This window comes from Cariama cristata, unplaced genomic scaffold (assembly GCF_000690535.1).
Source record: "Cariama cristata isolate BGI_N322 unplaced genomic scaffold, ASM69053v1 scaffold9170, whole genome shotgun sequence".
In the NCBI taxonomy this organism is placed as follows: Eukaryota; Metazoa; Chordata; class Aves; order Cariamiformes; family Cariamidae; genus Cariama; species Cariama cristata.
The window spans coordinates 198-25322 of NW_009596336.1; the positions used below are offsets into that span (position 1 = coordinate 198).

At 40.5% G+C, this 25125-nt stretch overlaps 1 protein-coding gene across 1 annotated transcript; it reads left to right on the forward strand.

Moving 5' to 3' along the window:
* The first annotated feature begins 578 nt into the window (after positions 1-578).
* Positions 579-24421, forward strand: TADA2A (transcriptional adaptor 2A). The gene is given in 16 exon segments (XM_009705609.1): positions 579-717; positions 1533-1639; positions 2741-2800; positions 3421-3512; positions 4975-5132; positions 6566-6654; positions 7428-7500; positions 13845-13908; positions 15782-15825; positions 16364-16474; positions 17841-17890; positions 17893-17914; positions 18540-18672; positions 19363-19406; positions 22033-22106; positions 23974-24421. Coding segments are annotated over 16 exon segments (1332 nt in total). The 5' UTR covers positions 579-692; the 3' UTR covers positions 24160-24421.
* Positions 24422-25125: the final 704 nt, after the last annotated feature.

Below are 25125 nucleotides of genomic sequence, written 5' to 3' on the forward strand. Positions count from 1 at the left end.
GGAGGAGAACAGTCTGGAAAGAGAAACATGAATTTCAGTAAGTGAGAAGCCGGAGCCATTCCCAGCAAAGATACCTTGTGAAAGTAAGACATGTTAGAGATCCCACAATGGAAAGCAACTCAATTCCCTGATGGTGGACTGCTGTGCAGAACTTCACTGTACAGGTGCTGGTGCATCAGGCCTGTCCATAGAAGCTGCCACACAGTCAACACTGAAAATGTAGTTGACGTGGTACATTTTTGCACTGTTGTGTCCATGCCACCTCTGACATGTTTGTTCTCTTCCCAGTGCTTCTTGGAGGTGCAGAACACTTTCTTGTACCACAGCTTTCTAAGTCTCTGCTCAGCACATACATTCCCACTGAAAGCCTCAGTTCTGGACTGGTTTATATCCCCATCACTTCACATCTCTTCACGCTGTATCCCATCTCTCCACATTTGATTTCTTCTCACATGCAGAAAACAGACTCTCAGCCATGTCAAATGGTCCCTGTTACGAAGACTGCTGACAGCCCTTTTGCTTTTCTGTTCAGGACACTCTGGGAGGATCTCATCTGCAAGGGCTGGGTGAGCGACGTCTGCAGGGAGATAATACCCTATTTGGACATACTGGTCGGGGCAAAGCTTACCCTACGGGCTTTTAGGCAAGACGAGCTTTACTCAGAGCAGCAAGAACACCACCAAGGGAGAGGAATGGAGCGCCTGGCCTCCTTCAGTAGTGAGTACCATAAGATGACATTTGCCATTGTTTAAAGACATTAGCAGCCATCTGGGAGAGGGAGGCAGAAAACTAGCAGTATTTGGTCCACAAGGTCACTTCTTTGATCAAATTCTCAAGAGTACGAGTGCATGAATGATTCCATGGGAATTCAGGTCTTTTCTTGTATTTACTTTCTATAGTTGGGCTAGTCCAAAACCATCTTCTGGGAAAAAAATGTGGCTTATAGCTTGATAGTCTATTTATTTTGCCTACTTTGCAATCAACAAAATAAGAAAAACTTGCAGAGCAGTGTTTCATTCCTTGTTCAGCAATCTGAGCAGAGTCTGAGGTTTGGACTGGTTACAGAACAATCTTGTTGATGCCTTTGCAACGACAGCAATATGCTTTACGAATCTGACTTGAGGTAGATGGATGGGAGACTGCAGCTGTCTGTGTAGTATTCTCCACAAATAAGGTCTTGGGTCTGGTCTTCGATGCAGAAGATGAGCATGGGCGCTGGATCAAATCAGCCAGCTAGCACAGCTTGCAGAGTTGTACCAGAAGGCTGCTAAAGAGAAGATTTTCCTTTGAGTCCGTTGCACAAGTTTAAGTTTAGCCCTCAGTGTTGCAGGTCTAGCGGGGATGCAGTGCCAACATCTCTCTCGCAACTCGAGCTGAACAAGGAACTTCTAACAGATATTTGGAGAAACTGCAGAAGGAAGGAGGTTATAAACAGTTGAGTTAACTTAAAATTACTGGGCATAAGTGAGTTTAAGTGATTGCAAAACCAGTGCCTTGTTTGTGTTGCATGAGATTTACTTTTGGCTTCACAGATGACCCCTTTGATAAGCCTCCATGCCGAGGCTGCTCTTCGTACCTCACAGAGCCCTACGTTAAGTGTGCTGAGTGTGGGCCTCCTCCCTTCCTCCTGTGTTTGCAGGTGAGTGCAAGGATAAAAGCACAGGCATTAATTTCTTTGAGAAAGTCATCAAAGGCCTGTCCGGTGCCAAGCTGTTCCATAAACACATTAATAACGGGTCTCTGTAAACTTGTATCAACACACTTATTTGCTCAGGGACAGGGAAATGACAAAGAAAATGTTGGAGGCTGAAGAACTGAGGCATGAGCAGCTGAAGGAGATCTTTGTGAAGGCAGCCAAAGCTACCTAAAGACATGCAGTCAACCTGACTGTGTAACGGAGCATGCTGCTGCATGTCTAGAGAGGTGTCGCTCCTGTCATTTTTTATGGTATGGAAAAGAAAAGCCATCAAGAAACATTCTTTCCCTGTCCCCACACATATTTTTCCCCTTTCAAATGGAAAAGGAAATTTGGGGAAAATTTGCAATATTGTTTGTGACTAGATACAGTTCTTTAAAAATTATATGTGTGATCTGATAACCACAGAAAGTACTGCTAGTTTTAATTATTAAACAACTAAGTTTGCATTATTTATGATTAAAAAATACAATAACCTCTAAAACTGAAAAAGGAGCCTAGCCTTGTGCTCAGATGTGTACAAAATACACAAAACCATATTTTCTGTATTGGGCATATTTTTGTTCATTTACCTGTACTTAAAAAACCAGAAATTTAACTGTTGAAAATAGCTGCAAATCATGCTGGTGCTTTTTAAACAGAGAACCAAGATTAAGGGGGAACTGTGTTTTCAATACTTATGAAATGCTCTGTGCTCTCTTCCTGGAGCGATCCACTTTAAAACATACCACCAAGCTTCTTTCACCTGCCTAAATTTGCCATAAATACTTAACAAAATAGTTTGTCAATTCACAGGAGTTATGTCTGAGTACAAAAGACAAGTAAGATACAAAGACAGATTTAACACAATTTTAACACAGATTTTTCTACCATTTTATGTTTTTTCTAAAATGAAATCAGAAAAGTTGGATATCTTTTTCAGCATATGAGGTGGTCAGTTTTGGATACCCAGTGGTCAGAAAATAAAAGGAAAAAAGGGACCAGTTAAAGTGTTTTCAAGGCAGAAGTAAGAGACTAACATAATGCTAATCTTTTGTTCTACAGTGTTTCACACGAGGATTTGAATACAAGAAACATCAAAGTGATCATACTTACGAGATAATGGTAAATACTCCTTTTAGATAACACCTACTCAATCTTGAGCGTTCATAACTTCCCAAGAGTTAGACCCTTGCTTACTAATATTACATTGAAAAGTTAAGTGATACAATTCTTTCATTCAGAGGTTTAGAACTATTAAAAAAAGAAAAAGTCTTCCTTGAGAGCAAAGAAAAATATCCACCTGGAACATAATGGAATAGTGGAGACATTTAAAGCTACATTTTTCTGTTCTACCTAGATAGCACAATGCGTCTCACTAGCCTTCCAATTCTTTAACCATGTGAATCAACTTCCGTTTCTCTACTGTTTTGTCTTCCCCAAAATTAATCATTTTAAAAGTCTTCAGTAATTTTCACCATGTTTCTTAGCATACAGCTGATAGACACAACATGTAACAGTATATCAGAAGATCTGTAGTGACAAACTAGTTTTTACTGTAGTTGATGACCCAGTGCCCTAAATAATTCATCGGTTATTTGATCAGGTTTCATGAGACACAGTAGAAGTTTAAAACTACCAGTATTATATACTATGGTGCCCTCTAGTTTAGAACTTCTGTGCTTTTCATCTGGTGGATTATAACAGAGGATCACAGCAGTTTGATTTGCTTTTTTCTTCTCTAGACTTCCGATTTCCCTGTCTTGGATCCTAACTGGACAGCTCAAGAGGAAATGGCACTCCTAGAAGCTGTGATGGACTGTGGATTTGGAAACTGGTGAGAATTTAGTGGTTCAGCCAAAGTCAGTGAATGATGGGTAGTTTTTCTTTTCATTTCACTGGATCTTACTGTTGAATACATCAGTGCACATTGAATGTTCAGTGACTTATTGTGGTTGAGACACTAATTTAGCAGCTAAAGAGGAAGACTGGGGTAGCAGATTCTGTTTTTAAATCTACTGTCAGATATAAAAGGAAGTTGTTAAAGGCTTCTTGTGAGACGCACGGCACCTCCAGTGAAGTACTAAGTTCCCTCAGTTCGCATGAAAGTCACTTGGTTTTGAAGGATCTCAACTATTGCACAAGATTTTTCTGTGCCTCAGTTTACTCCTCTGTAAAAACCAACTACAGAATTTCTTATCTTGTGTGGTTTTGGTTTGCTTACAGTTGACTAGCTAGGTGTTGTTATTTTTGGAGGTTTCCTGCTTCTCTGTCATATTTAGGATAGAGCACTGGAAATATTGAATATTTTTACATTATGTTCTATTAAGTTAATTTCTGTAGTTGCGACAGGATTTTTATGCATTTGTAAATAAAGGAGCTCTGTAGTCATGAGTTACCTCTCTTCTCCTTCATGAAGAAATAGCTGTATTAAAAGTATAGAACTCCAGACTTCACTGAAACAGAACTGTGAGTTCTTAAGTGTACGTTGCTGTCATAATTAAGACTGAAAACTGGTTGCAGTTATGTTCTGTAACTATGCTGACTAGTAGAACACTTTGCCCTATTTAGCGATACAAGTAATCTTAACTTTTTCCTTAAACACTTGGGTTTTTTCAGCCTTTACCAAATAAAGGAAAGACTCACTTCCTGGAATCCCTTGCATCCAGTTTTTTGTTTAACAGAAATTAAAATGTTTGCTGCTGGTAGATTATGGGTTTTTTTAAAGTACTCAACTTACACAGCCATTTTATTAAGACAAAATGCTTCATGTTTCTAGTCAACCACTTTTCCAAGAAAGATTTGGCAAAGAATGTGTTTTGTACAACCATTTTGGTGTTTTAAAAAAAGCTGTTTAACATTGCTACACGAAAGGGGAAGACACTATCCAGTTAAAATTGCAAGAGAAACTTGAGAAGCACAATGCAATTCCAGACTTAGAATTTACCATTACTGGAATTAGGAAAATGTATAAAAAGCTCTCAAATAGCAATACTAAATTTTCAAACATATAAAAGATATGGTACATTCCATCAGTTAGGGAGTTTCTCATGTAAAGACACTGAATTGCATTGCTCATGACCACCAAAAAAGTGCTCCCCTACCACTGTACCAAACGTGTAAATATTGGCTCAGCGTTAGTACACAAAATATGAATTCAGACATCATCAGAGATCAGTTCTCTGCACACAACGCGATCAATCTCTTGTCCAAAATTATCTTTTCCCACTAGAGAAAGGAAAAAAACCCTCAACATTTCTGTGTTCTTTGTATTAAGCCTTCCCATCTCCCCACTTCAGGCAGGACGTAGCCAACCAGATGTGTACAAAATCGAAGGAGGAGTGTGAAAAACATTATATGAAACACTTTATCAACAATCCCTTGTTTGCATCTACATTACTGAACCTGAAGCAGGCGGAGGAGGCACAGCACAACGAAACAGCCATTCCTTTCCACGGTGAGTATCCCCTGCCCTCTAGCACACGCAGGGAGCTTCCTTGCAAGGTCGCTGCTCTTCCAAAACTGGAATCAGCAGCCTTTGGACAAAGGCATGGACCACACAGGCAGTTTGCTTTCATTCCCAAAAAGAGATCTGGTTCTTATGGCTAACTTGAATAATGTTAGTAGTAGGGTTTTCTTCACACTGTATTAAGTCATTAGTGTATCAGATAGACAAGACTGCCAGTTCACTGGGAAAAGGGAGAGAACAGAGTGGTCTGATAAAAACTTTGGGTTCTCAAAACCAGAAATTCTGGACAGCCAGTGGAAACGGTCACTCACAGAAATCACCACGGCAAAAGCCTGGATGTGCATGGTCATTTAAAAGACAAGCTACCTCAAAGCTACTTCACCTGTGGCACGATATAACAGCATGGTAAATACCGCTGTGAGTTCTCACCCTGATGCTGGTTACTTTTCTGGTCCAGACCCTGCGTAGCAATGTTAACTGAGATGGGATTTCTACCTTTAAAACATTTCATCTCATTATCCACTGTGTACCAGGGCTAAGTGCTGAGGTGATTTGTCATAAAATCACTCCCTTTAAACTATGCTGATTTCACACCTCTCTCTTTAAAACTGCCTTTTAAAAAGTGTATGCTAAATTTCAGCAATTTAACAAATTTTCAGTTTTCCTTAAATTTAACATCTTTAGAATTGCCCCAGTCTAGCAGCTGCTCCATCATAAAGTTCCCCAGAACAGCTGGGTAAAAAGATCGCTTGGTATCTGGAGGTTTAAATTTCATGATGAAGCGGTTAGAGCTAAAGCAGTAGGAACTGGACAGTTTTGGTTCTGTCCCTGGCTGTCATTGATTTTTTTATGTGACCTGGGCCAAGACAAATTTGCTGTGCCTCAGCTTGCTTTATCTGTAGCATGGGACGTAGAACGCTTAGCTCCTTCACAAGTGTGTTGTGAGCCTCAGTCCATTATTGTCTGTAAAACACTGAGCTCCTCAGTTGGGAAGCGCTGTAAAAATTCAAGAGTTGTATAGCTTTAATTGCAGCTCTCTGTGAATGGCCCCCAGAAGATGGCAGATTTAACACCCCTGTTGCTATTAACTAAAAGAACCTGCATGCTGAGACCGAGTGATCTGCAGAGGTTTACTGGGGGGATGCTGAGCTCTGAAACATAGAGTTTACATTTTACAACCTATTTATTACCTTGAATTTCTGTGTTTGACTTTTGAGAATACTATGAACTTCTCAGATTACTGCATTTTTCTCTGGATGAACTCAGTCTTTTTCTGAATAGAATGCTGAATAAAAGCCCAATCGGGGTGTTTTTCCTCAACTAATTATTCCCACTTTTCCTGCAAAAGAAACACCTATTTACGGATCGTTAAAAAAGACCCCAAGCCCTACACAACAACTAAAAACGTTTATTTTTTTCAGCTGCTGATGATCCCCCACGGCCTACTTTTGATTCCTTGCTCTCCAGGGATATGGCTGGGTACATGCCAGCGAGAGCTGACTTTGTGGAGGTAAGGTTCTCTCTTCTGCCATTATTTTTGAGTTTGCTACTGAACGCAAGATCAGCAAACGCACACTTGTTTGCCCCTGGCTATAGGTCTTTACTCTTCATGTAGAAGACACGAGAAGAGAGGACAGGGCAGAGTGATTAAAGCAAGGATTTAACTACAGAGGTGGCGATGCTGGCCTGCGAAGCTGCGGGCAGGCGATCTGTGAGCCGCGGGCTTTGTGTGTCCGGGCGTGAGGCGTGCTGCTACCCCCAGATGTCCAGTAATGAATGGCTCTTATGTAAGCAGAGTAGATGCTGTGAATTAGATGCTTAGCAAAAGGGGTCAGCTTCAGCATGCTTCTATTTCATTTGCCTCAGAGAAGCAGACATGAGCCTGGTCCAAAGATCACTTGAAAGACCTGCATTGTTTTCGGCGTTCTTAGCTGTGGGCCCAGGGCCCCAATTCCTGTTGCAAAACAAGCTCCTGTACATGAAGTAATGAATTCAGCCATATAGGGGCTTCTTGGTTTTTTGTACATTTGAGCAGAATTTCTACCACAGTGTGGGAGTCATGGAGATTACCTGATTAATTCTCATTATCCTATCACAGCATCCTGTTCCAGTTCCAGCCATGGGGGTGCACACTACACATTCCCTAGTTAAAGCTCCCGGATGGAACCTTGTACAACCGTGTATGAGTAAATATCTCTGTTTTCAGTACTTCTACGTGTACTGAAGCTTGATACCAATTTTTTAGTGCTAGTTAGTGACAATTTATTGATCACCTCTGAACAGGAATTTGACAACTACGCTGAATGGGATTTGAGAGATATTGATTTTGTAGAAGATGATTCAGACATTTTACATGGTAAGTCCCTTTTTTTTTACATTGTCTGAAAAAAAATATGTCAGAGTGCCTACACAACATTTCATTGGGTCTCTTTTTTCTCCACACACTTTTTTAAAAGTGAAAATACATTTTTAGTGATCTCACTTCTGTGCACTGGCATTTAAACACTGGCATTTCTATGGTCCTCATTTTCAAATCTCTTTTAAAAGCTCTTAATCAACTGATGTACAAATGGTACTTCTATATAGAATAATGCACTTCACTCATTACTGAAATGTAGCCAGTTGTAAAGTAGAACGTGACTGAAATCAAATACTCTCCACCATCAGTAAGCATCTCTTTAGGAAAGACACAAATGATGTTTTATCCAGTACGAACTCTAGAGAAAGTTTAGAAGCAAATTATCTGATATAGCATTTTGTCTGGAAACGGGTAGCAATACATCAGAGTTTGAATAAACAGACCTACAGGCTTATTAAAAAACAGAAACATCAATGCCTTGATATTACTTCCCCTCCCTGGCTGAAAGATATTCTTTCCATCTACATAATGTTTGTGAGCATCATAGCAAGGCACAACTTTTGTTCTGATTCAGAAAGGCAAACACCTCCTTCTCTGTTGCTAATACCCCATTCCCCTACTATATCTAGTTTCTTAGAAGATCTGTCACTTACTCTAACCTCTGTTAGTTTAGGAAATCTGATATCAGGGTAGGTATTAATACAGGCAGCAAGGAGATATGTAGTTTAAGACTGTGCGCAACACATTGAAACTGTTCTATTCTTGAAGTTGTGTGGTTTGTCATGCGTTAAACATGCATGCTGAGTTACAGTAGCATTAGCTGTATGTGGCAACTTACTTTTTTATTGTGAAGAGGATGGTTGCTGTATGAGTCCATTTACTGCTACTGTGAACTGTTTCTGTGAACGTAGCGGCCTTAATAATACCAAATAACAGGAACTATAAAAATGACAAGAGAAGAAAAGGTCATACTTTTCCCCACATTTATAAGTACATATAGTGTTTAAAAGTACAGTGTTTATGCTTCAGAATTCTCCCCTTTATGTCAGGCAGTTCTAAGCTAAAGCCTTAGCACCCCTTGGAGACAGACAAATCCTGTTACGTACAGACAGTCTTTCCAAACTTAAAAAATCAGTTTGAAATTTAGCAGTGTACACAGAGCTTTAAGGAATGCAAAGTCCCTTGGCTCAAAAAAGGTTATGAGGATCGTATGTCAGTCTGTCTTCCCTTTTAACGTTTCTTGAAAGGCAGACTGGCTTGCGGACTTGGCATGGATTCATCATGCCATCTCTCTACTGTTTATTACTATTAAAAGATGTGTTTTCTTTATTCCATGTCCTATTTGGAATCCTAGTTAACTGAAAAGGCAAAATAATCTCCTAGTTCTGTTCATTAATTGATAGCTTAACATTCATTCAAGCTGGTTTACCAGCATTGTCTTCCGTACCCCTCACACCTGTCTTCCACCCACTGCACTGTTCAGCCATCTAAGATATCTCCTACCAGCCCCCTGTTTAAGTGGTCAATATCGTCAAAAATCAGCTTTCCTCATCTTTTCAGAATATCATAAAGCTATGCAGTGCTGGACCCTTTGGTCTGTCCAGCACAGTGTCCTGTTCGTACCTCATAGCAAACACACAGCAGAAGAATGTAAGAAAAGGCAAGTACAGGCAGATACTTTTCCTGGCATATCTTCTACATTTCCTGCAGTGATAAGTTTAGAGACTTCTTGAGCCATAGGTTGTGTTCAGACCATTTTGACCAAAGGACCTGTCCCCCATGAACTTAGCTAGCTACTGTTACAACTGTATGTATTTGTACTTATGCCCCCATAACATCCTTTAGCAGTGAGTTCCACAATTGAGTTAGTTCTACAACTTAGTTATGTGTTGTGTGAAAACACACTTTCTTCTGTCTGTCAGATCTTTTGCCTGATCATTTCACTGGATACCCTCTAGTCCATTCTTCAGTTGTTTTCAGTATTTAGTATAGGATGTCAGCCATTTGCCCTGTGAAAACTGTTTGGCAGAGGTTATGGAGCATGACCAACTACATTTTCGATCTCTTGCCTCAGGAACTCTGGCATCTTCCTTCCCACAGCTGTCCTAGATCTGCCCACGTGAGAGAGAATGCCCCTAAAAAATGAAGTCCCAGGGTCTAGCCAGCTGTTTTTCTTTTAGATGAGGAATCTTGGGGAAAGAAAGAATTATTTTCTGAAAAACTTTGGAATTAGATCTTTCCCTTCATCTCCGAGTTAATACAAAAAAGGAAGGAGCCACATCCCTCCTGTCCTGCAGTTTTGAAGATCTCAGATGCTGACTTTGCTTGATTGCTTGAGAATATTTTGCAACTTAACTGTAGGATTTCATACTGTAGAAGATGGCTCAACGTTTGGCTCTGAAGGCAGGGACAGGCATTTGGATGATTTAAGAGACCTTTGTACTTTTTAGTTAACAGACAGGGAAGGTTGCGAGGAGGCCCTGGGGAGCCAGGTTCCCGTAGTCTCTCCCAAGGGCGCCTGTCCCACTGCTTCCAGGCAGCGGGTCTGACCCTGCCTCTCTACCCCAGCCCTGCCCGCTGCCAAACTTCTTACACGAGATCTTACAGAAATGCCCTTGAAAAGCAACCCTGTGGCTGTCTTCCACACCTGCTCGAGACAAATTTTTGCTGCCAAACAGCAAACTTTATTTTTAAAGGAAAAAGGTGTAAAACAGAGTTTTAACATATTTTATAGTGCAGAGAAACCCAAATGGGGTCTTGCAGCATACATTAAAATGAAAAGTGAAAAAATCCCTAGTTTGTTTTCCTGCCATACATTAAACCTCACTGGGTTCAAGATTAATTTTTGAAAACTACTTTTATATTCCATTTTCTGAAAGTTACTCAAGCTAGACCCTGAGAACACGCTGACCAGAAAAATTTCTATGGTCTTTCTTTCAGTTGTTTCACAAGTCACAGACCAGCGCTGCAATGTCTAGGTTGCACTTAACACAGGAATGTTTGATGCTTTCATTGGAACAGAATTCCTCCTTCTGCCCTTTCCTCCTTATTGCTCTGCTTTTCTTAAAATTTTGTAAAAATCATTTTATAAAATGTTCTAGATCTAAGCTGCTTGAGCTGTTTCCTGATACCATTGTATTTTCCCCTTTACATTTTCCTGTGTCACTCTAAACAAGTTCTCAGTATTCCCACCAGAAAAAAGAGTGCAATTTAATCCAAGGTGGAAAGACTCCCAGGCAGCCTTTTATGAGGAACACAGAAGCCTGTACCTGCTGGCTCTCCAGCTCCTCCCGCTACACAGGAGGTCACAGGCATTGTTCAGTCACTTCTCCATATTAGTGAGATGGTAGAAATTGTGTGAAATCTCGCATTTCACTTCTTGAACTGTTAACTTTTATTCAGTACTTGCAGTATAATAAGTGCATGCAAATATGTATGGCATTTAAACAAAAACATAACGGACAGATCAAAAGAAACAACTAGTTACAAATCTAATTCAGCCCAGAGTGCTTGAATATTTAATGAATTACAAGTTTTCATCAGACTGAATTATAACCTTAGTAATTTATCTTTTTCGCGGCTTTTTCTCCCCTTTCCTTCTCATGCAAGTGATTTTTACTTCTAATACCGGAGAGTAATTGCTGAAACTGCAGTTTTAGAAGTGAGTGGCAATAGACTGCAACTCTGGCTGTACAGTAGTGAAATTTCATTTTATAAGATACAAGGCAGTCAATGTCCTTCTAAATATTACATGATGTTTATTCTTTTGTGGGAGTTCCTGACATGCTCTGAAGGCAAATACTCTGTTTGCCTAGGGTCCTGCTTTCCTCCAGGGAGGGTGAATTTGAATTGTAGCCATTAAGTTTGTACCAACCAAGGCACACACTGGATACACAGCCTGTTTACTTTGATTAGTTTGCATTCTTCCCATTATTTGGGCCTTGCATGCCAAACAGGTTAGCTAGCATGAAACAAAGGTCTCACTCATTAGTGTTCAAAAAAGTTTTTGCAGACTAAATGAGGCTGAAGAGGAATGAAAAGCAAAGAAACTGTTTTGGACACACTCTTGAGAAGAGAAAATATTTTGATTTTTTGGAATGAAGAAGGGAGCCTTGAATTTCTGCCTATCGCTGGATCCTTCAAAGCTACTCTGACCATCTGAAAGAACCTTATCATTTCTCAAAATGGACACTTTGAACAGGGTGTCAGCTTGGATTATCTTAAGTTACCAGTGCAAACAACTGCCTCCCTAATACAATCCGTGGGGAAAAGCACAGGCAAATAATTTCCATTCGTACAGCATCTCTTTTCTCATTTCAATGCGGCATGTAACAGTATAGTAGCCTGAGTTATTCATGCATTCCAGATTTTGTAATCGGCTGTTCCTGTGTGAATATGTCTGTTAAAAGCAAAAACCCCTCCAAAAGTGCATGTGGCAGCAAATACTAATTTTTCTGTAAGCAGAAGCTCCATTTTTTCCCTTCGTTTGTTGTTCTTATGAATGTTCCTTCCCCTCCCCAATTGATCATAATTTCTTTCAGAATATTGTGCACTCAGGTGAAAGCATCAAAATGCAGCGGTTATAGGTGCATAATTACTTGTGATATTTATAGAGGTTCTCCAATACAATTTCTGCATGTACTTATTAAGTTCTGCCCACACACACCCCAGAAAATAACATGTTAGCTTAGCTTGCAGAGAGTTTAAAAATATAAAAATATTTTCCATAAATTGGCACCGATTCCAACACTTAGTAAGGTATTTCATTCATGTTTAACTTGCTGCCTTTCCCAATTTGTTGTCCCCACATTTAAGCAAGAAGAATTTGCTACCTGTGCTGCTTCTTAAATTAGGAAACTTAGTACCTCTTTATGAAAATACATGATGATTCTTGAACACTCCGGTTTTGCAAGAAATTTGCAAAAAGAAGTAAGAATATTGTACCACCCCTCCTATCTTCATACGTAATCTTTTGCTCCTAGATTAACATCAAATCAGTTTTGTATAAATTCAAGATTTTTTTTGCTAATACAGGATGAGCAAGTGCAACTCAAAACTGCTGGCTCCTGAGCTAATACACACAGCCTTTGGGCTTTAGCTGTCCCTGTTGATGAGAAATTTTATTACCCAGAGGACTGCACAGATGAATTGCCTAGAGGCTGGGGGCTTCCTGGCATTTACATATAAATACATATTTTAAAACAGACACATAACCACACTTTTTTCTTAATTGCATTATTAATTAATTATTGGAGAGTGCAATCAATAAACTGTCAGTATCAGTTTTGCTCTTTTCTTGTAACTTCCGAGAGAGGAGTGGATTGTGGATTGTGGATTCTGTCACACAAGTTACACCCTCCTTCACACAGCACAGGGCGCTGAAAGGGGATGTGCTCTTGCCTGGTTTCAAAGAGCTCCATGTTGTCTCTACAGACTGTAAACCCACTGTCGAGTCTTACGCCTCTTCCTTCTGAGAGCATATTGAAACCATTGATGTACAGGAAAAAAAGCCAACCAAGAAATCAGCCAACTCTACGCTTACTTAATGACCTAGAATTTTTGCGTTATTCAACAAAATGACGGAAGGGAAGGTGATAGGTGTCTCCTTATCATCTCTTTCAAGAATTGACCAAAAAAGTTTATTAACCTAATGGTTACAGGAAAAAGAAGCTGAAGGATCTCCGAGTGGATCAGCCAGACTGCAGACAGATTTGATTTTGAAAAGGATATGATTTCTAATGAGCATGGCTTTTTCCTGTGCTTCTTCACATTGTCGTGAACTATCCTCTTTGTTCTTCTGGCAGACAGATAAGTTTAGAAGTTAACAAGCTAAAATCTTGTAGATGTTTTTAAGAACTGTGGCAAAAGCTACTTTGAATCTTCACAGTTCAGTACTGTCTTTCTATTTTTTGGAATTCCTTGTTCTGTTCAAAGAAGCCTTTGTCCAAAGGTGGTACCTCAGATCCTTAAATATGATAAATTTGCTTTTCAGGAGAAGGAATACATAACAATTGCATGCATGAAGGAACAAATAAGTGCTAATAGTAAAACAGTCTAAGAAGGAAGAGGAAAAGAGTTCTCAGGATCTGCCTAGGTTCATATTTACAGGCAGTAATGTATTTGGAAGGAGTAGGGAACAGAAAGCTTCTACAGGTAGCATGTATAGTCTGCAGAAGGTTAGCCTCTAGTGAGTTTATGCCTGTGTAAAATTGCCATGAGATTTTTAAAACGGCAAACTAGAGTGACCATTTCAGCCTACCATGAACACCAAGGCTTGAAAATTAGCCTCATACAGTGATTACTTATGTCTTCGGTAACCTCCTTTTTTTATTATTTTGCAGCTCTGAAGATTGCAGTTGTAGATATCTATCATTCCAGGTTAAAGGAAAGACAGAGAAGAAAAAAGTGAGTTTTCAAGCAATAACTGTGATCCTTTGCTTCTTTACCATGTTTTGGTCCCTAGTGTTGTCCTAATAGGAAACATAATTGTTTTCCTATAGCATCCTTCCAGACAATTCCCATTCATGGAGACCTTCTGCTATGAGATCTGCATGACAGGCTGCGCCTTGGATGTGTGGTTCTCCTTCTGTGCGCAGATTAGGATCAGGCACACGGCTTTAGCAATGGTACCAGCCCAGAAAACACAGATTAACAGACCCTGATACTTGTACACATGGTTGACAAAGGACCTCTACACACCATAACGCTCCTTTAAACTCTCAAAACAAGTCATTAATTGTGAAAAGCCTGTTTTCTGGTCCTCTTTAGTGCATGAAAGTCATGTACGCAGTGCTCTGCATATTACTGTCCCAAATCCAGTTATACATAAATAACTAAGCTTCTGGCACACCTCATGAGATCACGTAGCCATTTTGCAGAATGAGAAACTGAAATGCTATCTGGGAAACGGCTCACAGATCCAGGGCTAGGAACCAGGAAAAGAAGAGGCAAATCACTGTTCTTTTTGTCCCCTATGTAATGCTGATGCTATGTAACGCACATAATTAATTTTCTACTTCAAGGAAAAAAAAAAGCTGCCAGTCTGTGACTAATTGCTAGACCCCTACTTTCTCCATAGAAATGTTTGCATCATTATTTTTAATTCTTAGTGGTCCATAAGTTAGTTTTCCACAATGTGTAATGAAGATACAAATATATTGCTGACATGAGTTTGAATAATTTATTCAGTTCATTTGACAGCTTTCTAGAATGACTCAATCTATTCATTAAATTCAATTTTATTATAACTTTCAAATACTTTGTTCAATATTTAAAGTTATATCTTGCTGTATTACTCCCTTCTTTATAATTCATAAATAAAACATATTTTTGTGGTGTAATGGCCATTATGATACATCATGTCATACTAAAAGAAAGTGCCATAAGGCTCAGCTACATAAATTGGTGTCAGTTTTGTAAAGTTTCTACAGCAGGATGGGACAAAAATCTGGAAAATGACATAAAGATGCTGATGTCACTGTCAGAAAGGCTAGTCTATGTGGGACAGGAATATTCTTTTATACATACTAAAGAAAATGTAATGGATTTTATAGAGCAAATTCCAACTTGACCTTGACGAGCCCAACTTTGTAGTGTCTCTTATCGTTTGCAAAAGTCAGGTGTTTATCGAATCGCCACATAGCAATGACCACATGACATTTGCTGAAACCTGTGACAAATGTATTTGTCATGCACTTCTAAATATCTTTCCTGCCTTTTTGCTCTGTTCATTTCCCTGAGCCTGTCAGGAGCATTTCAAACTTACGAGTTACCTAAATCATTTTCCTCTCTTTAAAATCTAAGCTGTCACAGAAAAATTCCTTCGTCCTGCTCCCAGTGGTGAAATTTACAGTCCATCTCTCACCCTTGCTCTAGTAGAAGGACGTTTGTCTCTCTCTGAAGCTGGAAATCATGCTTCGTGAGACATTGCTTTACCTCCACTTTTGGAAGGACAAGATATAAGACACTGCAGATGCGAAATTTGTGCCTAAAGAAGCAATTTCAAACCTTTAAAGTGATCGTAGCTCCCTTTGTGCTTAGTGCTGTCAGAGTTGGACTAATGCAAACTGCTATCCAAAATTGACCCTGATTAAAGCTGCGCTGCATCACTACATCATTTTTCTCAGCTAGCCAGTTCAAGGGTTGTGGAAATTTCATACGTGTTTAGTTTTAGAGCCCTCTGATGGTCTAAATCAAAGTTTCTTCTGAAGCCTTTGTATTTATGAGGTAATACACAAGTTAATGCCTTTTATTAATACCATTTTGCTCTCAATTACAGAATTATAAGAGATCATGGCCTAATCAACCTCAGAAAATTTCAGAGTGAGTATCAGGTCTAACTGCTTAATTTTGAAGTGGCCTCTGCTCAGGAAGCAAAACTTCGCAGGTTCACTGTTTCCAGTGCACCAGTGTGGTTTATTCATTCTGGACCATATTCAGATGGACTGAATTCCAGCAGATTTCCTGCCCTGACTGTTTCCAACCAGCTGGCTCTAACTACTCCCAGCTCAGTGTTCTAGTTATTGCCTCAGAATTGCTCTTCAGAAGCATTTTGGCCTCCAGCGAGTAGGGAGAGGGGTGAAGGTAAAATCTAGGCCTTTTAAGTGCATCTCACTATTCTAAGAAATGATCAAACAACATTTAAATATCATCCTTTATGCTTTTAGAATTTTAAGGGCTGTATAATTTTGTTGCTTTTTACTCAGCAGTTGGTAGTAGTGACACCAAAATGCCCAAGAAGTGTACCAAACCTGGATTTTTGGGCAGTTCACAGAGGCTGGGGATCACTTCAGGTTCCACTGAATTTATTTTCATCTCACAGTAGGAGTGATAAGGTGTGTCACTTTTTTTCCCCCTCTAGTTTTGGAAAGGCGATATCCGAAGGAGGTTCAAGACCTTTATGAAACAATGCGACGCTTTGCACGAATTCTTGGACCAGTAGAGCATGATAAGTTCATTGAAAGCCATGCATGTAAGTATTTTGAGGATTTTAGCATCTATGTTCTCAATAGGCATAATGAGGGGTTGCATCATCTACAATGTTTCCTAAATATATACCACTCCTGGAGGGCAGGAGGTTGTTTTTCTCCTCCTCCCCCGCATAACTACCTCAGAAAAACAAATATATTTGTGGTTTGATACATTAAATGAGCAGCAAGTGGGTTTTTCCACTAAACTGTATCTGAGTTCTTTGTTTGATTTCTCAGTTGACTGAACATTCTGGTCATGTGTTAGAAGTAATATTTTCTTATCAGAAGACCACTGTTCATTTACTGGGACTGTATATCACTGAAAGAATAAAATCCCTAAAATTTATGTCTGTATTGAGAGATTGGGACCTGGCAGCAAATTGTGAATTCTTTGAAAGATACATGTTAAACTATTATATGTGTACATAATTATATAGTACAGCAGTCATTATGTCCCTTACCTTAAAGGGAGAGGCATTGTTCCATCACCGAATCATCTCAAGCATGCATTTAGTCAAATTCCAGTACGAGTCATTACATCCTGCTTAATTCTGTGACTTAAACTGGGAAAATTGTTGCTCATTAGAAGGAACAAAGCATTTAAAGAGTTGCAACTGTATTCAGGACAGCCTGTGTGAAATACCAAAAGTATGATCCTGCAAAATCATGAGTCCCACATGTGAGTGCTAGTCCTGGAACCTAGTTTTGTTGTTGTAGTGTCAACAAAGTCCTCAAGTTAACCTGATAGTCAAGTACACGCATTATACCGATCTCCTGAGTAGTATGAGTAAACAAATTCAAGACAAGCAAACTTGCTCACTGTAAAACTAAGCGATGCCTGGAAGCCAGCTGATAAAAGCTACAGGCAGTAAATACCTCTGAGCAAAAGAAACATGGGTATTTAATCTTACTGACTGCAGAAAAAGAGTTGTCTGCAAGGAAAAATTTTGGAAGGTCCAGTTATGAAAATAATTGTTCAAAGGCAATATTAGATTCTATAAGGAGCCTGGATGGAGTAGTTTTTCAAACCTATTGAAATGCCTTCCAGAAATCCTACGTTATTGTTATTTGCCTTGTCCGGGGTATGGCAAGGGAGCTGTCAAAGCGTGAAGATAAAAAAACTTTCCTGAGCACACAAATGCTAGAAACCAGCTTAAATCTGTGATCAAGAGTGTTGGAACGCAGTGAGTTTGACATCTGATACAGATTTGTGCAGGGAGGTTAACCCTGTCGATGGTTCTGTATGCTTCATAGCCGAACTGTGTAGACAAATAAGAAAGAGCAATGTTCCTAGTAGTTCACTGCTACCCCCACTGACCCACATTTGGTTTTTTGATTTCCCTTCTGCTTACTCTTGGGGTAAAACAGTGGAATTTGAGCTGCGAAGGGAAATAAAGCGACTACAGGAATACAGAGCAGAGCAGGAATCACCAATTTCTGTAGTAAGTACCTGATGCATTATTCAGCCCGTTCCCATTCATCAGTGTGTGGAAGGATGATTTTACAACATTTAGGATGTGTTGAATAAAAAGACACTTATTTTTGAAATGCATTTGCCTAGCTCTTTAACTGAACAAGACTTTAGCAGTAATGTTTCAGTCCAGCTGTGCTTTTTAAAGCTAGTTTGAGCCATCAGCTTGAAGAACACACTGTCTAGCAAAGCTCTGCTTTAGTCACCACTTTCAAAAGATTCAGAAAAAAAAAAAAGTAAATGTCCTGGCACAGTGGTCTCCAGTGCTTTATCTCTGGACACTTTCACTGGCTGTCAACATAGTGTCATATCTGGAGAGAGGCCTAAGACCTCTACATAAATGAAATGGCCTGTTTTATCGTGGAATTGGATCATGGAAGCCTTTTCTGTTTGTTTTTGGCCTGAAATTAATGGGGAGAGGAGTGCAGGGTGGAATCTAATACCTTCTGATGCCAAGTAGTTGTCATGAAGGAGAATAGCAGAGTCTGGTCCAGAGCTCGAGAACAATTTCTCACTTATTTCCTAAAGCAGAAAAACAACAGTCTGGAAATGTTGACCAAGACAGCTGGTGAAAATGTGGTATCTCTTTGCCATAGGCGCCAGAACATACGATCACCTTAAGAAGACAAGAGATGAGGAACGCCTAAAGCGCACTATGCTTTCTGAAGTCCTGCAGTACATCCAGGACAGCAGCGCCTGCCAGCAGTGGCTCAGTCGACAAGCTGATATGTACGGTTACAGTAAGACTGTGCATTTTACATACCTATGCTTTAGGTGCATCAAACACATTTTTCTGTGTGACAATAACAAATTTATTACAGTAGGAACAGTCTGCAAAATTCAGAAACTGGGGATAACAGCAATGGTGTTTGTTGAAGTGCAGGCAAGGAAGTGACTAGTAAGGGATCAAAATCTCAGTTTTCTGTATTTTATACTTCAGGAACTTAACTGCTGTTAATAAAGTCATGGAGGGAAATGAGGTCCTTATGGATATTAATGAGGGCACAGATGACACTTGAAATGTTTCAGATGATTTTAGATGTAGCAGCATTATTAATGTGTAGTCACCCTGCACAAGCACTTTGATTTAAAGAGTAAGCTGCAATGCAAAGGAGGTGCATCCTGTATGCCACGGTGTCTGAGAAGATGATTTGTAATTTCCCCAGTCAGTCTCCACTTAATTTTTTATTGTCCTCCCCCACCTCTTCCTTTTGTTTTTTTAAACCGGTTTCAGACATGATCTTCAATCTGGGAGTGATAAAGATTTAGAAATCCTGTTGACTTCAGATCAGGGCCTGGGTTATGCAAGTCGAATTGTATAATTATTAGAAGTTGGGGAAAAAGTAGTTTCAGAGCCACTATATACAGTTAATTCTTAAAAAAAGATGAAGGCAATTTGAAAATTTCCTTTCTTTTCAGTGATTCAGGCCTGAGTCCCACGGTACCAGTTCCTTCAAATTCAGGTAACTGTTAGATGATGGTCTGTGATAAAAAGCCAGCCATACATCAGTAATATTGTTCTGACAGCCAGTTGGAGAGTGACTCTCTTGCTTGAGTGCTAAAGCATCAGTCCTCAAGCCTTGTGGTTAAGCACTGCTTAAGTCAACATTACCTCAATCTGCAACTCATTCCATGTGCAAATCTGGTAGAATTTTTTGCTGAATTTCTAGATTTTTCTGACTACTGGTGGAAAACACAACCTAAAGCTACATTAACAAGGCAGGAAAGAGAATAATTTTCACATGAGAACAAAATTTTGCCTTGGAAAAGATAAAGCTAATCCAGGTTTTTAATGAAACCATATAGCACGTACCATAGCAATATGAACCTGACAGAAAGCAGATTTGAGAGGGCAGAACACCAAAAAACAGTTGCCTGAGAAGCAGGCAATGGTTGCAGCATCAAGCACTCCAGAGTGACAGAATGAGATGATACAGGTTGCCTGTGGAACTTCAGTTTTCCTTTTCTATGAATATGCTTTTATATTCTTTAATTCTGTGATCACAAATTATGGTTTTTTCCACCAAGAGGACCCCGACTTCTTTCAGTGCCCAGTAAGGACAGATTCAGGGGTCAGTTAAGGCCCTCGTGAACAAGACTTCTATAAAATCCCATCTCATTTGTTGTGGTCACAGGGTGGCATGCAATGAATGAGACTAGGATAAAGTTTTACTATAAGGCTGTTAAATGTTGCCAGGGAAAACTGCCTGCTAGCCCTGTCTCTACATCCAGTTTTTATGTGGATGCTAATAAACCACTTGAACCAAACTTCACGGAGGTGGACACTAAGCCTGTATGTTCCTCCTCATTTCTTCCAGGAGTGTTGGTAATTTGGGTCAGAATACCAAGCAACTAGTCATTGCAGTATACACTATGTTTTAAACGTATTTGGTGATGGCTATGATGTGGTATTTTGGAGAGAAAATAGGATTGCATATCTCAGGCTGGGCATCCAGAGCCCATGAAATGGGGACAGTATCCCCCCAGCTGAAGTGCTAGTGTGAAGAGTAAAGTTAATTTTTTGTCAAGTATTCAGTGGTCCATGAAGGAGAGGAGCCCAAGAGAACATGAATTGTTTTGCCTATGGAACTCAGATAGCACGCAGTGTTTACGACCAGTATCACATGTTGAACAGAACCCAAACAAAATACCATATAGTTGCTAATTAAGCAAACATCCTGCATACTGCATAAGGCAAAGATACCGTGGAAAACTGCCACGTGTCTATATAATTAACGGCTGCATCATACTGAATATACAAGAGGGCAAATTAATGTTGCTTAACTTTACTTCTAGATTTTGAGATCTTCACTTTGCAGCCTTAATATGTTTTCTTTAATGTAGTTAGCATGTCTGTGTGTTATTTCCTATGCTTATAAAAGAGTAAAACCAAATTCTGTCATGTCTCATCGTAGCAGACTCATTCCAGGTCATAGAAAGAGAGAGCAGTGCTGGGAAATAACTTCCCCTACACCTACCAGAGACTGGCTACTCTAGCTTCTTTCTAATCCTTCAGATCTCTCTCTGATTAGGCTTCCCTCACCAGCCAGACTCCCATCTGTTTCCTACAGATGCACAGGAGAAAGAGGGAGACTCCCCAGTCCCAGAGGTAGGACCCAGACAGGGCAGGGTCTGGAGCAGCAGCCAGCACAGTCCTTGGGAAAACGGAGCTGCACGCTTCCCAAGATCTCATCACTTTGCCAGATTTGGGAAGTCTGTCCTGGGATAGAGAGACCTATCTCTAACTGCTAAATATGCAACCCATAGCACAGGGGCAATAGACTTTCTAAAAATGTAAATAAATAACCCTAGCTTTGTTCTGAGCTCTGGAAGTTAGAAAGAAATACTATTAGGGAAAAAAAAAAACCCAAACCTGCAAGTAGACAGCCCTCATGAAAGTGTAAGCTGCACCAGTTGAAGTTCAGCAAAGTTATAAACAATAGCGAAAATGAGAACTATCAGACTACTTTGTGATAGATATTTCAGTACTGTTTATCATAACAGACAAAAATAAATCCACAAACTGCATTTGCTTTACAATACCTGTGTAATATTTAAAAGCATTTAAGAAAACTCTGCTTTGTGAAGTTGTCAGCAACGCCAGAGAAATTCACTGCTGACCACACCAATCCCAGCATCCTTGGAAGGTACTGGTTTCCCACCAGCTGGGAGTTAGTCTTGCACGCTGTGCACACTTGGGGCACACCCTCCATGCAGCACTGACCTCCCTGACCCCGGCTGGAAGAGTCGGTTTAGTCAGGAGGTACAGCCCAGCTTAACCACAGTCAGTGCCGATTGACAGAAAGCTATTGTCTTCCAGTCCCTCCTGAATGCCAGCGAGCCAGGGCTAACAGCGTAAGAGTGCTCATGCAGGTATTCACAGTGCCTAGCTATGTCAGTTGCAAAATTGTACCTTTCCTCAAATCAGTGCAGTTCTTACGTTAAGCCCTAAATAAGCCTGTCTATAAACACTTGGATCATAGTGGGTTAACATCATGGGGATTTAATCGCCTCTGATAACACACCTAAGGAACAGCCACCGCCAAACTGCTCAGAGTTCTTCAGTGTTTTCCTTCCTTGTCTCCGCAGGTAGACGGAGTGCTCCACCACTGAACCTCACGGGTCTCCCAGGGACAGAGAAACTTAACGAGAAGGAGAAGGAGGTGAGGAACGGAATGGAAAGATAATGTATATAAAACTTTGTCTTCCCTGTGCAGGGGTGCTCACACCATCTGTCTAAGGTGCTCTCACCTCGGCTAGATGCCCTGACCACTCTCTCCTGCTCACAAAAAATCACTCAGGTTTTCCAGTTGGCTTCTTAATTTCAGTTACTGTGCTATACGTACAACAGAGCTGCAGTGAATTAGCTTATTTAGCAAAGAAAGGTGGAGTGCACCAAGGTGCTGTTACGTGCTATTATAACATCCAGGGTATGACATCCTCTCTTCCCCCGTTGTGAGACTGGGGTGAGCAGAAGGGTTATTTGTTCTTAATGAACACTGGTTTTAAAACTGGCAGAGGATTTTGTCAAGGGCTTCACTGGACAGATCACTGAACCTGAGTAGCAGAGCTCTTTCTATATTATAGATACCTCACAGCCAAACTTCGACCAGTTACAGTTGGGTTTTCAGTGTAACGCTAATGCGAACCATGGAGGTGGTAACAGTGTATTGTTCTTTAAATGTTTTTTTCCGTATTTCTGCTTTACAGTGCATATACCAAGCTTTTTGTAGGCATGTCTGGCAAAGAATGGAATCTGGCTTTCTTTAAGCCGTGGGTTGTTAGCTCAGCCTGGTGTTGCAGTTTGCAGTCCCGTATAGAGTGCTCTTGCACAGTCACCTAAAGCAATTAGAGGCGGGAAGATCAACAGAGCAGACAGAAATGGGGCTGCAGCCCGTGCAGCAACCCCCAGGAGAGGTAAACAGCGCAGCAAGGGGTCTGCCATGTATCTATGGCTCGGTTTCTTCTGCAGCCCTATGTAGGCCTGTCCGCTGGTTCAGTGCAAGGCAACACTGGAAAACTATTGCAATAAAAGATTTTCCTTTTTTTAATAGAAGTCATAATCTGTCCTTAGATTGTCCACAAGGCAGAATTCAGTGTGTGTGAAATGCAGATGTATTTCAGATTTTTCCCTATGTGTGGAAGCTGTTTCCCCTTCACTGGAGATGGCAGCATTGAAAATCAGATCACAGATTCACCATGGAAGATGGCATTTCTGGCTCCATTCAGCATATAAATAATTGTGACTAGGACATCAGTGTACAAGGGGAATCTGATTTCCTCGTCAGCTGAGACATAAAGTCTGAGTTCCTCTGAATTCTGCAATTTCCTATCAATGAGGAACAATCATTAAGCATTTCCTTATTAAAAGGAGGAGACAGCCAGTATCTCCATTGGGAGCAATACAATGCACCATCTAGCAGGCGGCTGGTATTTGGAAGCTAAATAGGAGCATTGCAACCTAACAGCAGAGCACAGGGGCTTTTGAAAGCAATTCTTTTTACCCAACTTCCAAACACGTAGTGCCCTCCCTGCACAGTTTCCATCCTAGACTTCCGGAGGGGGCAGGCGTTGTGTGCATAGCTGCTTTTGTAGGAAGGCATTAAAGACTTAGTCTGCAGGGGATTAATAGACAGATGCCCTCCCTGGCTCTGGTCCAGCATGCCGAATTGCTGGTTGCAAGTCTCTTTGGCATGTGTACTTCCCTTGGTTTGTAAAGAACAACGCCCACACAAGACACACTCATAGTTAAGCTCCTGTGAGCCCAGAGCTTGCTTTCATCCTCCTGGTTCATTTTTTTTTTTTTTGTCAGGAATGTTTTTGACTGCAGCAGACAGCAAGCTCCTCCCCTCCCTACCTGTGGATCGAAACGGCTCATAATGCAATTACTGTATGCCTCCCCCATGCAAAAAAACCACATTTAAAATGTTTTCAGAAAAATATTCACAACGTTACTCCCCCAACAGGGATCACAGAATGAAAGAGCGTGACAAGTGTTAGTGTTTATTAACTTCACCTTTTGTCTTCCAGCTCTGTCAGATGGTGAGGTTGGTCCCTGGAGCCTATTTAGAATATAAAGCTGCTTTAGTGAACGAGTGTAACAAACAAGGAGGCCTGAGACTAGCACAGGCTAGAGCACTCATCAAGATCGATGTGAACAAAACCAGGAAAATCTATGACTTCCTTATCAGAGAAGGGTACATCACGAAAGCCTGAGGACAGACATCAGCGCTTTGGCTGGAGCAGGCAGACGTGGAGCGGCTTTGAAGCCACTTTGACAGCGCTGAAAGAAGTTAACAGTGTTGAATGAAGGACATTTCCTTTTGTTTAAAATCTTTGGGGGCTTTTTTTTTTTTTTATAAAAACAAGTAGGGAGCTTTGTTAAATTGTATGAATACTGACATTTCTTTGTCTGGTTTCCTTTTGACCCTGCTGTTTAACACTGCTGTTGTCAGAATTACGCTGCCACGTAGCGCTGGAAAGAATCGTATGCCATATAAGCTAATCTTAAATGTGAATGGGCATTCATTTCTAACACCTCTTGTAACTACAAAGAGAATCATGGTACTTTTATGCTGACAGTGACACAGAATAAGGACAGAAGAGCAGCGTGTATTCACACTTTGACTTTGTGTGAGTACAGGACTATAGAAATGCAGTCCCCTCCCTTCTTGTACTCCTTCCTAAAACAGTGGCAGCTTTCAAAGGAGATAGCACATGCCTGAGGGTATAAAAATAGAGCTTGCAGTGGTCCAGTCTTTTTAACTTAATTGTGATAAAGGATGGGAAAGGACATTGCAGGGAAGCTCCTCAACAGTTGTTACTTTTATGCGATATTAGCACATATCACAGCATGAGAGCACTGTACAAACCAATAAGCTTCATCTGCTCGCTACTTGATTTGCAATTGTCAAGTTATATATAATCCCTCAGTTTAAGTCTTCATTGCTCCGGCTCCTTGGGAAGGCTGGATGTTACAACCAGAGCAGCCTTTCGGAACATAAATAAAAAGATGCTCCGTACCCTGACGTTCTCTCACAAAAGATAAAAGCAAAGAGCACGACAAACTGCCCAGAGCACACACTTCAGCCCTTCCTGCCCTCCTCTTTGTGGGGCCTTGCTCTCTCAGCTTACTGCATTAGCAGCGACGTACCCAGCTCCCCAACAAAGCAATGATGAGGT